Below are 12,500 nucleotides of genomic sequence, written 5' to 3' on the forward strand. Positions count from 1 at the left end.
ATTTTTTCGTGATTCTTTACCATTGAGTGATTGTACTAAAACTGATATATAGCACGATATCTCAAAAAGATATGGACGTTTTCAGACGAAACTTGGTGAACAGGTTGGGTGTGTGACAAGGACAAATTGATTCGATTTTGGTGAAGATCCGAATCCAGATCCGAGAATTTTTTTAATTGTCAAAGTGATTTTTCACGCACCATTGAGAGATGGGGCCAAAAACGATGCGTAGCATGATATTTCAAAGATTTAGTGGGCCCAATATGTCCTTGATCAGGCATTGTGTAGTGGAGGTATGCACTCTACCAATGCCCTTCGAAAAGAGAAATGGTGTGTATAATTTTGTCAAAATGCATGTGGGCCATCCTACATCTTTATCGATTTTTCAAGTTATTCTTTTTATTTGTTTGTTTTTTGTGAACTAATTGTTCAGTTTTTGAAACGATTAGTTCTGGTTAAGTGTGTTTGGCATTTTAGTTTAATGTGTCGCACCCATGAAATGAGATTAAATTATTTGTAGGGTTGGACTAACTAAATGTTGGATAACTTCTATCCGTGACTTTATGAAAGCGTTTCTGCCGCTGACTGATGTACGGACATTTCATTTGCAACATAGCAATTTTTGCAAAACTTCAGTCTCGATGAACAATTCCACATTATCCTGGCATTTTTCAGTTCAACCAGTTATTAATTGTTTGATATAAATATGACATGTATGAAAAACAGGTGGTGATACAAACTTGATGACTTGTTACCAGTTCATGATGTGATCCATCCATCCATCCATTGGGACCATACTCTGTGCAGAGCTTTGGTGTTGCCTAAGCAGTCTCCTTGCCTATTGGGCACAATCCTGGACGGGTCGCCACTCCGACACAGGATACCAGCAAGCTGGCACTCATTTTGCCAACCTCGGAAGGATGACAAGCAGATTCAATCCCACCTGGTATTAATTTAACAGCCAAGTGGAATTTGAACTCAGGATCCTCGGATCACCAAGCCCACCACCCTAACCATTAAGCCAACACGAGACATATAATGTGATGATATGAGCTATACCATACTCTTTACAGAGTGTTGGTGTTGCTGAACAGGTTGTTGGTAAAGGTTATGCTGGCTGGTTTGCCATTACCTTCCAAGCAGTCACTCGAGCAGGAATTTGTAATTTGTTCAGGCTGCCTGCCGGCAATAGCTCGCTTACTCTTCATGACGGACACTGTTGGATCTTTAACGTACACCAACTAATGCTGGCAGACGGGACGTCCAACTTAATGTCTATCTGAGGAGTGGCACATCACATTTCTGTCCTGCCCTGCCTGTGAAACACCAGGATGACAGTTTATATCTGAGTCGAGATTCGAACTTTGGTGAGACAGCTCAGAAGCTTGTGTACATACCTTTGGAGTCTAGACTATCTTGGCAGGCCAGTTACAGGTTACTCGACTACATGTGATCACTAGGAAAAAAAAGCTTTCCTTTCCCATCGTAATTCTCTGCAGAGGACTGTGGTTGGACCTGTTTCCAACTATTGTATTTGAGAGTACAATTCTCATATACTGTACCTCGTTCTAACTATACCATTTATAGAATGTAGCTTATACTCATCAAGCTCACACAATCACAGCATTGTCGATGATGTAACAGAGTAAATATTTGTTGGTGGAGAAACAATACTATGAAATTCAGCAAGTTGAAGTAAGCCTGAGGAATCTGTTGCAACAACATGGGTTGGGTTGAGCAAGAAGTCAAAATTCTGGTGGTAGTCACTCTGCACCACTTTTATGGATAGATACATTCATCACATTCCTCCACAATACAATATCATATAATATTCCAACTTTAGGGGAGGGGTTTAACAGGGTGTGTCTCAAGTTTGAAATATTTGCTTCACAGTGGATATTTAGCCTAATATAGAAGTTATTTCCCCACAATTATTAATATTCTGAGCATGACATTCAAGTGTAACCTAAAGGGCACCTCACAAGGTGTGGAATATATTATATGAAGAGGTGCCATTTTGTTTCCAGACCATCCTGACAGAGTACTATCTCCTCTGATAAGTAAGTTATTCTAAACGTGTCGTGTATGTGAGAGCAGGAAATGTGTTGATGCCCTTCTTTGTTGTTGGACTTCTTTGTTTTTCACTGCCTCTTCTTTGATATTACTCACTCTGCTCTCTGTCTTCCAATAACCTCCTCCTGGTTAAACTTCCAATATCCAGGCTGTCTGCACACCTCAACTCCTTTGTTCCTTGGTTGTCCCATCGATGGAACTACCTTCCAGAGGCTGTTCTTTCTCACTGTTCCCTCCAGGGTTTCAATCAGACATTGCACTGCCACTTCATGTCATCCCCCAACCTGACCCATGATCTTAATTGCCCCCCATTAACCCTCCCCAACACAACTCTCTAATTTGCTTGTGTCAGTGTTTCCTCTCATTCGCTCTCTCTCTCTCTCCCTCTCTCTTGCGCTCTCTTTCTCTCTCTTTCTCTCTCTTTCTCTCTCTTTCTCTCTCTTTCCCTCTCTTTCCCTCTCTTTCCCTCTCTTTCCCTCTCTTTCCCTCTCTTTCCCTCTCTTTCCCTCTCTTTCCCTCTCTTTCCCTCTCTTTCCCTCTCTTTCCCTCTCTTTCCCTCTCGCTTTCCCTCTCTTTCCCTCTCGCTCTCCCTCTCTCTCTCTCTCGCGCTCCCTCTCTCTCTCTCTCCTCTCTCTCTCTCTCTCTCTCTCTCTCTCTCTCTCTCTCTCTCTCTCTCTCTCCCTCTGTCTCTCTCACTCGCTCCCTCTCTCTCTCTCGCGCACTCCCTCTCTCTCTCTCTCTCTCTCTCTCTCTCTCTCTCTCTCTCTCTCTCTCTCTCTCGCTCTCTCGCGCTCTCTCTCTCTCTCTCTCTCTCTCTCTCTCTCTCTCTCTCTCGCACTCTCTCTCTCTCTCTCTCTCTCTCTCTCTCTCTCTCGCGCTCGCTCTCTCTCGTGCTCTCTCTCTCGCGCTCTCTCTCTCGCGCTCTCTCTCTCTCACGCTCTCTCTCTCTCTCGCGCTCTCTCTCTCGCGCTCTCTCTCTCTCGCGCTCTCTCTCTCGTGCTCTCTCGCGCTCTCTCTCTCGCGCTCTCTCTCTCTCTCTCGCGCTCTCTCTCTCTCACTCGCTCTCTCTCTCTCTCTCGCTCTCTCTCTCTCGTGCTCTTTCTCTCGTGCTCTCTCTCTCTCGTGCTCTTTCTCTCGTGCTCTCTCTCTCGTGCTCTCTCTCTTTCTCTCATGCTCTTTCTCTCATGCCCTCTCTCTCTCTCTCTCTCTCTCTCTCTCTCTCTCTCTCTCTCTCTCTCTCTCTCTCTCTCTCTCTCTCTCTCTCTCTCTCTCTTTCGCAATCTCGCAATCTCGCAATCTCGCAATCTCTCTCTCTCAATCTCTCTTTCTCAATCTCTCTCTCTCTCTCTCAACCTCTCTCTCTCTCTTCTTTTCCTGTTTGTTTATCCCCTTTCTGGGTGTGCCAAATTGTCCCACATTGTCTCACGACCCCATTGTCAGTTCAACCTTTGAATGTTTCTCATTGTTCACTCTCTGTTCTTCAAGACGTGGTGTAAACTTTAGTAAATGAGTGTGGTTTTTGCATTACATAAGTTGCATCTCCAGGGTACATGGTACTAGTCTGCATATATTTATTCTGGATTAATGACTTGTATTGATAAAGGTTTCTTTGGTATAATTTAACATTTCATACAAGTGATTAATCAATCCACTCTTGGAGACTAATTATAATGTCAGGCTCCAATGGAATACATTTACTTTTATAGGATTTACCTCCTCCTCTTTTTTGGTTCACGAGTCAGAAAGTGACCACTATATTCGTTATTGGTGTCTGTCTGTCTGTCTGTCTGTCTGTCCCGAGCATAGCTCCATGGGTTTTGATCCGATGCTGATAAAATTTTGGTGGGATGTTTATATCATGATCTAGTTGTGTTTTCCTGAGAATGGGCTTGGTGCGCCCATTATGTGCGGAGCCACACCCAAAAAACATGTGTTTTTAGGGGTTAGCCGATTTCAATTTACATCTTCTCCGAGGGGGTTTGTCGAATCTGGCAGGGGTTTTCGGTATTTGGTTAGCCCAATGTCACCTGCATAGCCCCACGGAGCTCGATTTTTCATTTTTGTCCCAAGGTCAAGGTCACAAGGTCACAAACTTAAAAAATTGTGAATTTTGACATAAAAATCATACGACCACCCATACTTTGCATCGAGGATGACAATATTTTTTATGCATAATCTTGAGGTCATTCCCCACCTAAAGTCTTGAAACCATTTTGCTCTATCTCGAACACCTTGCCCGTGGCGCCCCCTTCAAGTTTGTTTTTACGCTGATTTCATCAAAGTATGGATAATCCGATGAGTGTGAAATGCCATATAGCCTATATGACGTTATATTGTTCCTGGAATGTTCCAGAGGAAGGTTTGCACCAAAGGTCATAATCCTTGACCTTTGACCTTTATAGTTCACAAAGGTCAAATTTTCAAAGTTGTGGGAATCGAACCGGGTTTTCGACCTTCTTCGACAAACTAACTCCAATAAGCTATAGCACGTATCCTGTTTCCTTATTTTAATGTCCACAACATTGTTTTGTGACCTTTAAAGGTTATGCAAAGGTAAAATTTTTAAAGTTGTTGAACGAAACCGGGTTTTCGACATTTTACAGCTAATAACCTGTCACTCGTACCACATCATGTTGATCATTTTTATAACTTGGTCAAACATTATCACATTATCTCATCCTTGACTTCTGAAACAATCTACATCGTCAAATACCGCTCGTGAACCATTGCCATCTCCAGACTTGTCTTCTTCTGTTTTCATGATTCTGCATTCTCTTCTTCTACGTCCTTTTTTTCTTCTTATTCTTAGTCTTCTTCTTCTTCTTCTTTTTGTACGTCGTCTTTTTCGCTTTCTTCTGATTTACATCTTCTCTTCTCATCATGCTATTAATCTTCTTCTTCATGTGATATGTGTGTGTGTGTGTGTGTGTGTGTGTGTGTGTGTGTGTGTGTGTGTGTGTGTGTGTGTGTGTGTGTGTGTGTGTGTGTGTGTGTGTGTGTGTGTGTACATATATATATATATATATATATATATATATATATATATATATATATATATATATATATTTATTTCCAATAACTTCCTTTCCAACTACTTTGAGAATTTTTTTGTTTTGGTATCCTTGTTGTCATCGTGTTTCTCGACAACATTTTACAGCTTGCCTTGGCCATTGCATCAGTCTTGTCCCGGACAATCGATTATGTTGCTGATGAAGGATATTACCTCTTGAAGTTCAAAATGTTCTTTGAGACTGGTGTTGCTGTAAAGTTTTTATTTATTTATTTACTATTATTTGAGTGAAAAATGCACCGTCCATTTTTGCCATGAGGTATAGTGGATGTACTTTCTTGTCTTGGGAACTGTCAGGATCTTTCTATTTATCAACAAACATTGTCAAACATTTGTGTTTGACTATCATTATTTCCAGAACTTCCCCACTTTGGTTTCCAGCTTGTCTTGCATGTTCCTTCTTTCATTATTTTGTCTTTCTTACAAGGGCATTCAGTTGATAATGTGCAATGCAAGACTAGTATAGACAATATAACAGCTTGATGTAAGCTTTTGACAATGACTGTGAGCATTTTGCACTGCCTTTTTAGGTGTTGGTCTATGGTTTTGGCCTTTTAAAGATTGTTCCCACTTGTTAACTCTCCCTTTATTGCTTCTTCACTGCTGGCTGGCAGGCCGTGTGCTTTTTGGCGGCTTGACATCTGGGAGGATAGCCTCCGCAGACGCAGGAGACTCGTTCCAAATCCTCTGGGATCTACACACCCTGAAGCAACACTGCGCGCTGCTGGCGAGCAGGGTATGTAGGTTATGTCTTTGGCATCATTGCCATTTAAAATTAAAATGATGATTTATTTTCAGTGCAATAGATTTGTTGTTTATAAGTCGTTATATATTTGCAGAAAAGACATGTAGCCGTGATCATTTGTAATGCATGCTTGGATTGAATCAAGTTCGTACATTGTTCATCTTTAACTCTCGCACTGATAGGTCTTTGTAAATGTCTTTGGTGTTGGTTTTGAACACAGTCATGTCATCTCTGGGTTTTACAACTCTTCCTCACATCAACCTGATATTTACCCTCTACGGAGGAGAGGGAATTGCATTTGGGTGTGTTTGTTTGTTACTTGTCAAAAAAAAATTGCATATCATGTCAATGAATTCAACCACCTATTACTTTTGAGGATAATTTATGACAAAAGGTCAACATAGGCCAAATTATAAAATTGTCAATTCTCATCCGATTGACTTGAAATTTGAAGACCATTTGCTGCACATGAGGTTGCTGAACTCAACCACCTATTAATTTTGAGGTAAACATAGGCCATTTGGTCAAAATAGGCCAAAAAGGCCAATGTTTTGGGCAGAAAGATCCTTATGAGCCAACGACCATCCATATCTATTGTTGAACTGTGTCTGCGGATGTCCTCCTGCAGTTGGGTTACTTTATATGAGGAGGTCAGTGGGAAGATTTGCACTCCAGCCACCATAAAACCCTTCATTCCACAAAACGAACTAAAAGCAAAATAAACCAATGTCACCCGCAGGGTGACCCGTATCTTGTCAAAAGGTGACCACGTGTGACTTCTTTAAGGTCACACTGAGGTGAACAGAGCTGCTATCCACCAGGAGCGACTCCTTGAGGAATATCTGCTTACGAGAGATTCCGATGAGAATCGTTCTACAGAGTAACCATGAAAAATATGCGTTTGCCTCATAACGTCACCAAATGACGTCATAATGTCTCAAGCTTGACATATCTAGAAAGCACTCATCGAAGTGTTCAATTTGAGGTACTACACGATATGGTTCCTAAAACTTGAAAATTTGACCTTGGGGTCAAATATGTTTTTTTTTTTTTTTTTTTTTTTTTGTATACCTTGGTCGAGGCTCGTATGAGAGCTAACACACAACTCACAGCAAGGAGGCATGAGACAAGAGGGGCGGGAGTGGAAGGGACAAAACATTTTTTTTTTTTTTTTTGTATACCTTGGTCGAGGCTCGTATGAGAGCTAACACACAACTCACAGCAAGGAGGCATGAGACAAGAGGGGCGGGAGTGGAAGGGACAAAACATTGGGGAACAGACACAGGTGAACTGTGGAAGGGAGAGGGATGGGGATGGGACGGGGAACATGGCGAGGGGAAGATGGAGATTAAAGGGACTTTCAGGAAGGAAAGCAGGAGAATTGAAGGAAGTGGGCTTGGGTGGATTATCGGGGTAGAAAAGATCGAGGATTTGGATGGGGGAAGATAAGAGGTGGTGGTGAACAGCTGTTTTGAAAGCCTGGAGGGAAGAATGGGAAAGAATAGAGTGAGGAAGTTTATTCCAAAGGCGGGAAAAAAGAGGAATGAAAGAGTGAAGATGAGCAGTGATTCGTGATTTTGGTAGTTTTACCAGAAGGGGGTTGTTGGCGGACCTTGAGCGCCCTGTGGAAATGTGGTTGGGACAAATCACAGAGAGAGCAGGGGGGGCAAGGCTGGAGAGGAGTCAGTAGAAGACAGAAAGACCACCGACCAACCTGCGGTGATTGAGTGAGAGGCCCAAAGACTCAGCTTCATTGCGGGAGATGCCAATGATCTTAAAAGCCCTGGTTTCGACAGCGTGAAGTCGAGAAAGGTGGGAGGCAGGAGCACCAGCCCAGAGGGGAGAGCAGTACTCCATCAGGCTACGGACATCAGGCTACGGACCTCAGGCGCTAACCATGAAGGTCAAGGCCAATCACCACCAAAAATTTAATCAACTGAGCGCCAGACCATGAACTATATTCCCATGAAGTTTGAAGACGATCCGATCAAAATTACTCAAAAAATAAGGGTTTCGTCGACTCCCCTGATTTGCGACAAAGTGACCTTGACCTTTGACCTTGACCTTCAAAATTTTGTGCGCTGAAACGGACCTCTATAGGCCTCTGATATGCGAAGCTACAAAAATTTCCAATGATAACTGTGCTCTGCAGAGTGATTTATACGTGATGACAGACAAAAAAAAAAAACATATGAAGGTCAAGGCCAATCACCACCAAAAATTTAATCAACTGAGCGCCAGACCATGAACTATATTCCCATGAAGTTTGAAGACTATCCGATCAAAATTACTCAAAAAATAAGGGTTTCGTCGACTCCCCTGATTTGCGACAAAGTGACCTTGACCTTTGACCTTGACCTTCAAAATTTTGTGCGCTGAAAGGGACCTCTATAGGCCTCTGATATGCGAAGCTACAAAAATTTCCAATGATAACTGTGCTCTGCAGAGTGATTTATACGTGATTACAGACAAAAAAAAAAACATATGAAGGTCAAGGCCAATCGCCACCAAAAATTAATCAGCTGAGTGCCAGACCATGAACTATGTTCCTATGAAGTTTGAAGACGATCCGATCAAAATTACTCAAAAAATAAGGGTTTCGTCGACTCCCCTGATTTGCGACAGTGACCTTGACCTTTGACCTTGACCTTCAAAATTTTGTGCGCTGAAAGGGACCTCTATAGGCCTCTGATATGCGAAGTTACAAAAATTTCCAATGATAACTGTGCTCTGCAGAATTTTTTATACGTGATTACAGACAAAAAACAAAAAAACAAACAAAAAAAACATATAAGCTGACTAACATATCTTGCAAAAACTTCGTTTTGGCAAGATAAAAAATCTGAAAACACACTCCGTGGGAGTACCTCCTGTGCAGCTGCCCTCCGCAGGGCAGCTCACCGGATGACGGGATTTGGGCAAAGCCTTTGGGACCCCCACTCTTTGATAGGAGGAAAACCACAGGGAAACCTTCCCGGGTCAGATTGCGGTCATGTGTGTCGGGGTGGTGCTGAGGTGTCGTCCACCAGACGGCGGTCTCCTTGGGTTAACCTAAGGCGGTCCCTTCGGGTGGGTGCCTATCCCAAAGAGAGGATGATCACCTGTCTGTTATCATCTGAACTCAAGCGTTTGGACACATCGGTATTGCAGCATTCTCTGAGGTTCGGAGACCGGATTGCGGTGGGATCATAGCAGTTGGACACACCTACTATTGGTCTGGTCGCTCTGATGGTTAGCATGCTCAAGGAGTTGCTGTAGCTGTGTCCAAGAAGCTGATTCCAATGATAATTGAGGTAACATCGGTCAACGAGCATATTATGAGACGAAGGATTCGTCACTCCTTGGGTGTCATTTCCCTGGTGTTGGTATATGCTCTGACTGCGGCGAGTAATTTAACTGAAGGATGCATTCTATGCCACGCTGCACCAGGCGAGATACTCTTTTCGTCTTGGGGGATTTCATTGCATCAACTGGAACTGACAGGAATGGTTATGAGACATGTGTTGGTCCCCATGCATCTGGAACTGTGAACCAGAATAGCAATAACTTCCTTGACTTTTTTTTTTTTTGTATACCTTGGTCGAGGCTCGTATGAGAGCTAACACACAACTCACAGCAAGGAGGCATGAGACAAGAGGGGCGGGAGTGGAAGGGACAAAACAGTGGGGAACAGACACATTAGGTGAACTGTGGAAGGGAGAGGGATGGTGATGGGACGGGGAACATGGCGAAGAGAAGATGGACATTACAGGGACTTTCAGGAAGAAAAGCAGGGGAATTGAAGGAAGTGGGCTTGGGTGGATTATCGGGGGTAGAAAAGATCGAGGATTTGGATGGGGGAAGATAAGAGGTGGTGGTGAACAGCTGTTTTGAAAGCCTGGAGGGAAGAATGGGAAAGAATAGAGTGAGGAAGTTTATTCCAAAGGCGGGAAAAAAGAGGAATGAAAGAGTGAAGATGAGCAGTGATTCGTGATTTTGGTAGTTTTACCAGAAGGGGGTTGTTGGCGGACCTTGAGCGCCCTGTGGAAATGTGGTGGGGACAAATCGCAGAGAGAGCAGGGGGGCAAGGCTGGAGAGGAGTCGGTAGAAGACAGAAAGACCACCGACCAACCTGCGGTGATTGAGTGAGAGGCCCAAAGACTCAGCTTCATTGCGGGAGATGCCGATGATCTTAAATGCCCTGGTTTCGACAGCATGAAGCCGAGAAAGGTGGGAGGCAGGAGCACCAGCCCAGAGGGGAGAGCAGTACTCCATCAGGCTACGGACAAAAGCTTTGTAAGTGGTCAGGAGCTCAAGAGGGCCGAGGAAGGACTTTGCATGACGGAGGATTCCTAGTCGGCGACTGGCTTTTGAGGCGAGGTTGGAAATGTGACTTTCCCAGGAAAGGTCATGGCAGATAGTGAGACCCAGAAGCTTGAAAGAAAAGACTTCTTCCAGAGGATTGTTGAGAAAGTGGATGGGGGGGGGGGGGTTTCTAAACGGTCCTTTCGAAGAGACATAGTGAGAGTGTGAGATTTGTCTGGATTGAAAGACATGTTCCACGTGTTGGAACAGTTTGTGATTTTATCCAGATCTGCAGTGAGCGAAGAAGCTGCTGCTTGCCGGTCTGAGGGATGACAGATGGTACGGCAGAGGGTGGAGTCGTCGGCAAAGAGAAATAGAGGATTTTCCAGAGAGTCCGAGAGATCATTGATAAAAACCAGAAAAAGAACAGGGCCCAGAACGCTACCTTGAGGAACTCCAGCCTGCACAGGAAGAGGGGATTTAGGGCCACACGTTGACTGCGACAGGAGAGGAAGTCTGCGAGCCATGAGTGGAGATGGCCTTGAATACCATGGGAAGAGAGTTTGGTGAGTAGGGCAGGGTGCCAGACTGTGTCAAAAGCACGTGATATGTCCAGGGATACGGCTCGGATTTCCTGTCTGGCATTGAGGACCTCCATCCATTGATGGGAGAGCAGAAGCAGCATATCCAGGGTAGAGTGACCTGGTCTGAAACCAAATTGATGATTGGAAATCAAGCCATTGGAGAAGAGGAAGGATTTCATGTCTGAAGCGATGATGGATTCCATCACCTTGCTGATGATTGGGAGAAGGCTGATTGGTCTGTAGTTATAGGGATCTGTTTTTGCACCTTTTTATGCAGGGCAGTGATGTTAGCAGATTTCCAAGCAGATGGCAGATGACCTTGGGCAAATGAGAGGGTGAATAGAACAGAGAGAGGGTGAGCAAGAGCAGAAGAGCAGGCTTTGAGGACACGTGGGCTGATGCCGTCTGGACCGGTTGCAGAATCTGACTCGAGGTTTGAAAGCAAGCTCTCCACCTTGTCAGGAGTAAAGGACACAGAGTCCAGGGACAGTTGGGTGCGACTGGGTAAAGTGGGTAGAGATAGTGATGGGTTTAGGACACAAGATTTAGCTGCAAACACCGAGTTTAGACATTCAGCTTTATCACGTGTGGAATCAGCAGTGCGGCCATTTGAGGTAAGGGAGGGGATGGAGGGGGAACATACACCAGAAACAGATTTGATTAAACGCCACCAGGATTTTGAGGAGGGAGAGAGGTTTGAGAGTTCAGACTTGAGATGAGAAAGATGTTGTTTTCTGGCTCTCCTGAGGGTAGATACACACTTGTTCCGAGCTTTGTGGAAAGAACTGAGATTGCCCTCAGTTGGGTTTGCTTTCCATGATGCAAAGGCAAGTTGTTTCAGGACAACTGCCTCGCCACAAGCTTCAGTAAACCAAGGGCGGGAGGAAGGGTAAGACAACTGAACACGAGAGGGGATAAATCTGTGCATGAGGGAGAGTAAGTTTCTTTGAAAGAATTCCCAGGATGAGTTGATGTTTGAGAAACTAGTGATAGGAGACCAGTCTAAGTTTGATGGCTGCTCGGAGACCCTGCCAGTCGGCTTGAGTGAAATGCCAGACTCGACGGCGGTGAGGTGGTTCTCTGATAACAGCCAGAGAGATGTCCACTTTAACAAGGACGTGGTCAGAAGAACCAATTGGAGCGAAGGAAGAGCAGCAGATATTGTCAGGGAAATTTGTCAAAATCAGATCCAGAAGAGATGGAGTACCATTGGTTGAGATCCGGGTCGGGAAGTTGACCGATTGAGTCAGTCTCAATGAGTCGCAGAAAGCTTTTGCTGAGGTGCCATGGCAGGTGAGAGAGGTACCCACACCTAGCCAACTGGCGTGATGACAATTGAAGTCACCACATAAGAGGAAGAGAGAGTTTGGATGAGAAGATAGAAGTTGGTCCATGTTTTCCGATAGTGAGGTGTAGATGGAGTCATCACTGTTCGGTGGACGGTACAGTACACATATAAACATGAGGTGGGAGTGGAGGGGAAACTGAAGCCAGAGGTATTCCTGGAGGTGTGGGGGAGTGAGAGCAGTGCATGGAGAGTGAGGAATAGAGGAATAGAATAGACTTTGCAATAAGTCATGGACTTAAGGTGGCTGGTTCATGGTTTCAGCACCCACAGGCTCATCGCTGGACTTGGTATTCTAACGCTGGTAGTGTGGCAAAGGAGAATGATCATGTCCACGTTGATGTTTGCTGGAGGATGATCCAGAACTGCAGGGTATACCGGAGTGCTCATTTCCTCAAC

At 44.4% G+C, this 12,500-nt stretch overlaps 1 protein-coding gene across 4 annotated transcripts in view; it reads left to right on the forward strand.

Annotated features, from left to right (window-relative positions):
* LOC147008560 (lipopolysaccharide-responsive and beige-like anchor protein) overlaps positions 1-12,500 on the forward strand; it is a 597,819-nt gene that overhangs the window by 339,473 nt on the left and 245,846 nt on the right. For all 4 annotated transcript variants that reach the window (XM_085864642.1, XM_085864638.1, XM_085864639.1 and 1 more), the window contains one exon: positions 5,758-5,879. In XM_085864642.1, the coding sequence (XP_085720768.1) occupies positions 5,758-5,879 (122 nt within the window). The remainder of the gene's footprint in view (positions 1-5,757; positions 5,880-12,500) is intronic.

The sequence above is a fragment of the Eptatretus burgeri genome, chromosome 18 (assembly GCF_056783735.1).
Source record: "Eptatretus burgeri isolate ZD-2024b chromosome 18, Ebu_testis_v1, whole genome shotgun sequence".
In the NCBI taxonomy this organism is placed as follows: Eukaryota; Metazoa; Chordata; class Myxini; order Myxiniformes; family Myxinidae; genus Eptatretus; species Eptatretus burgeri.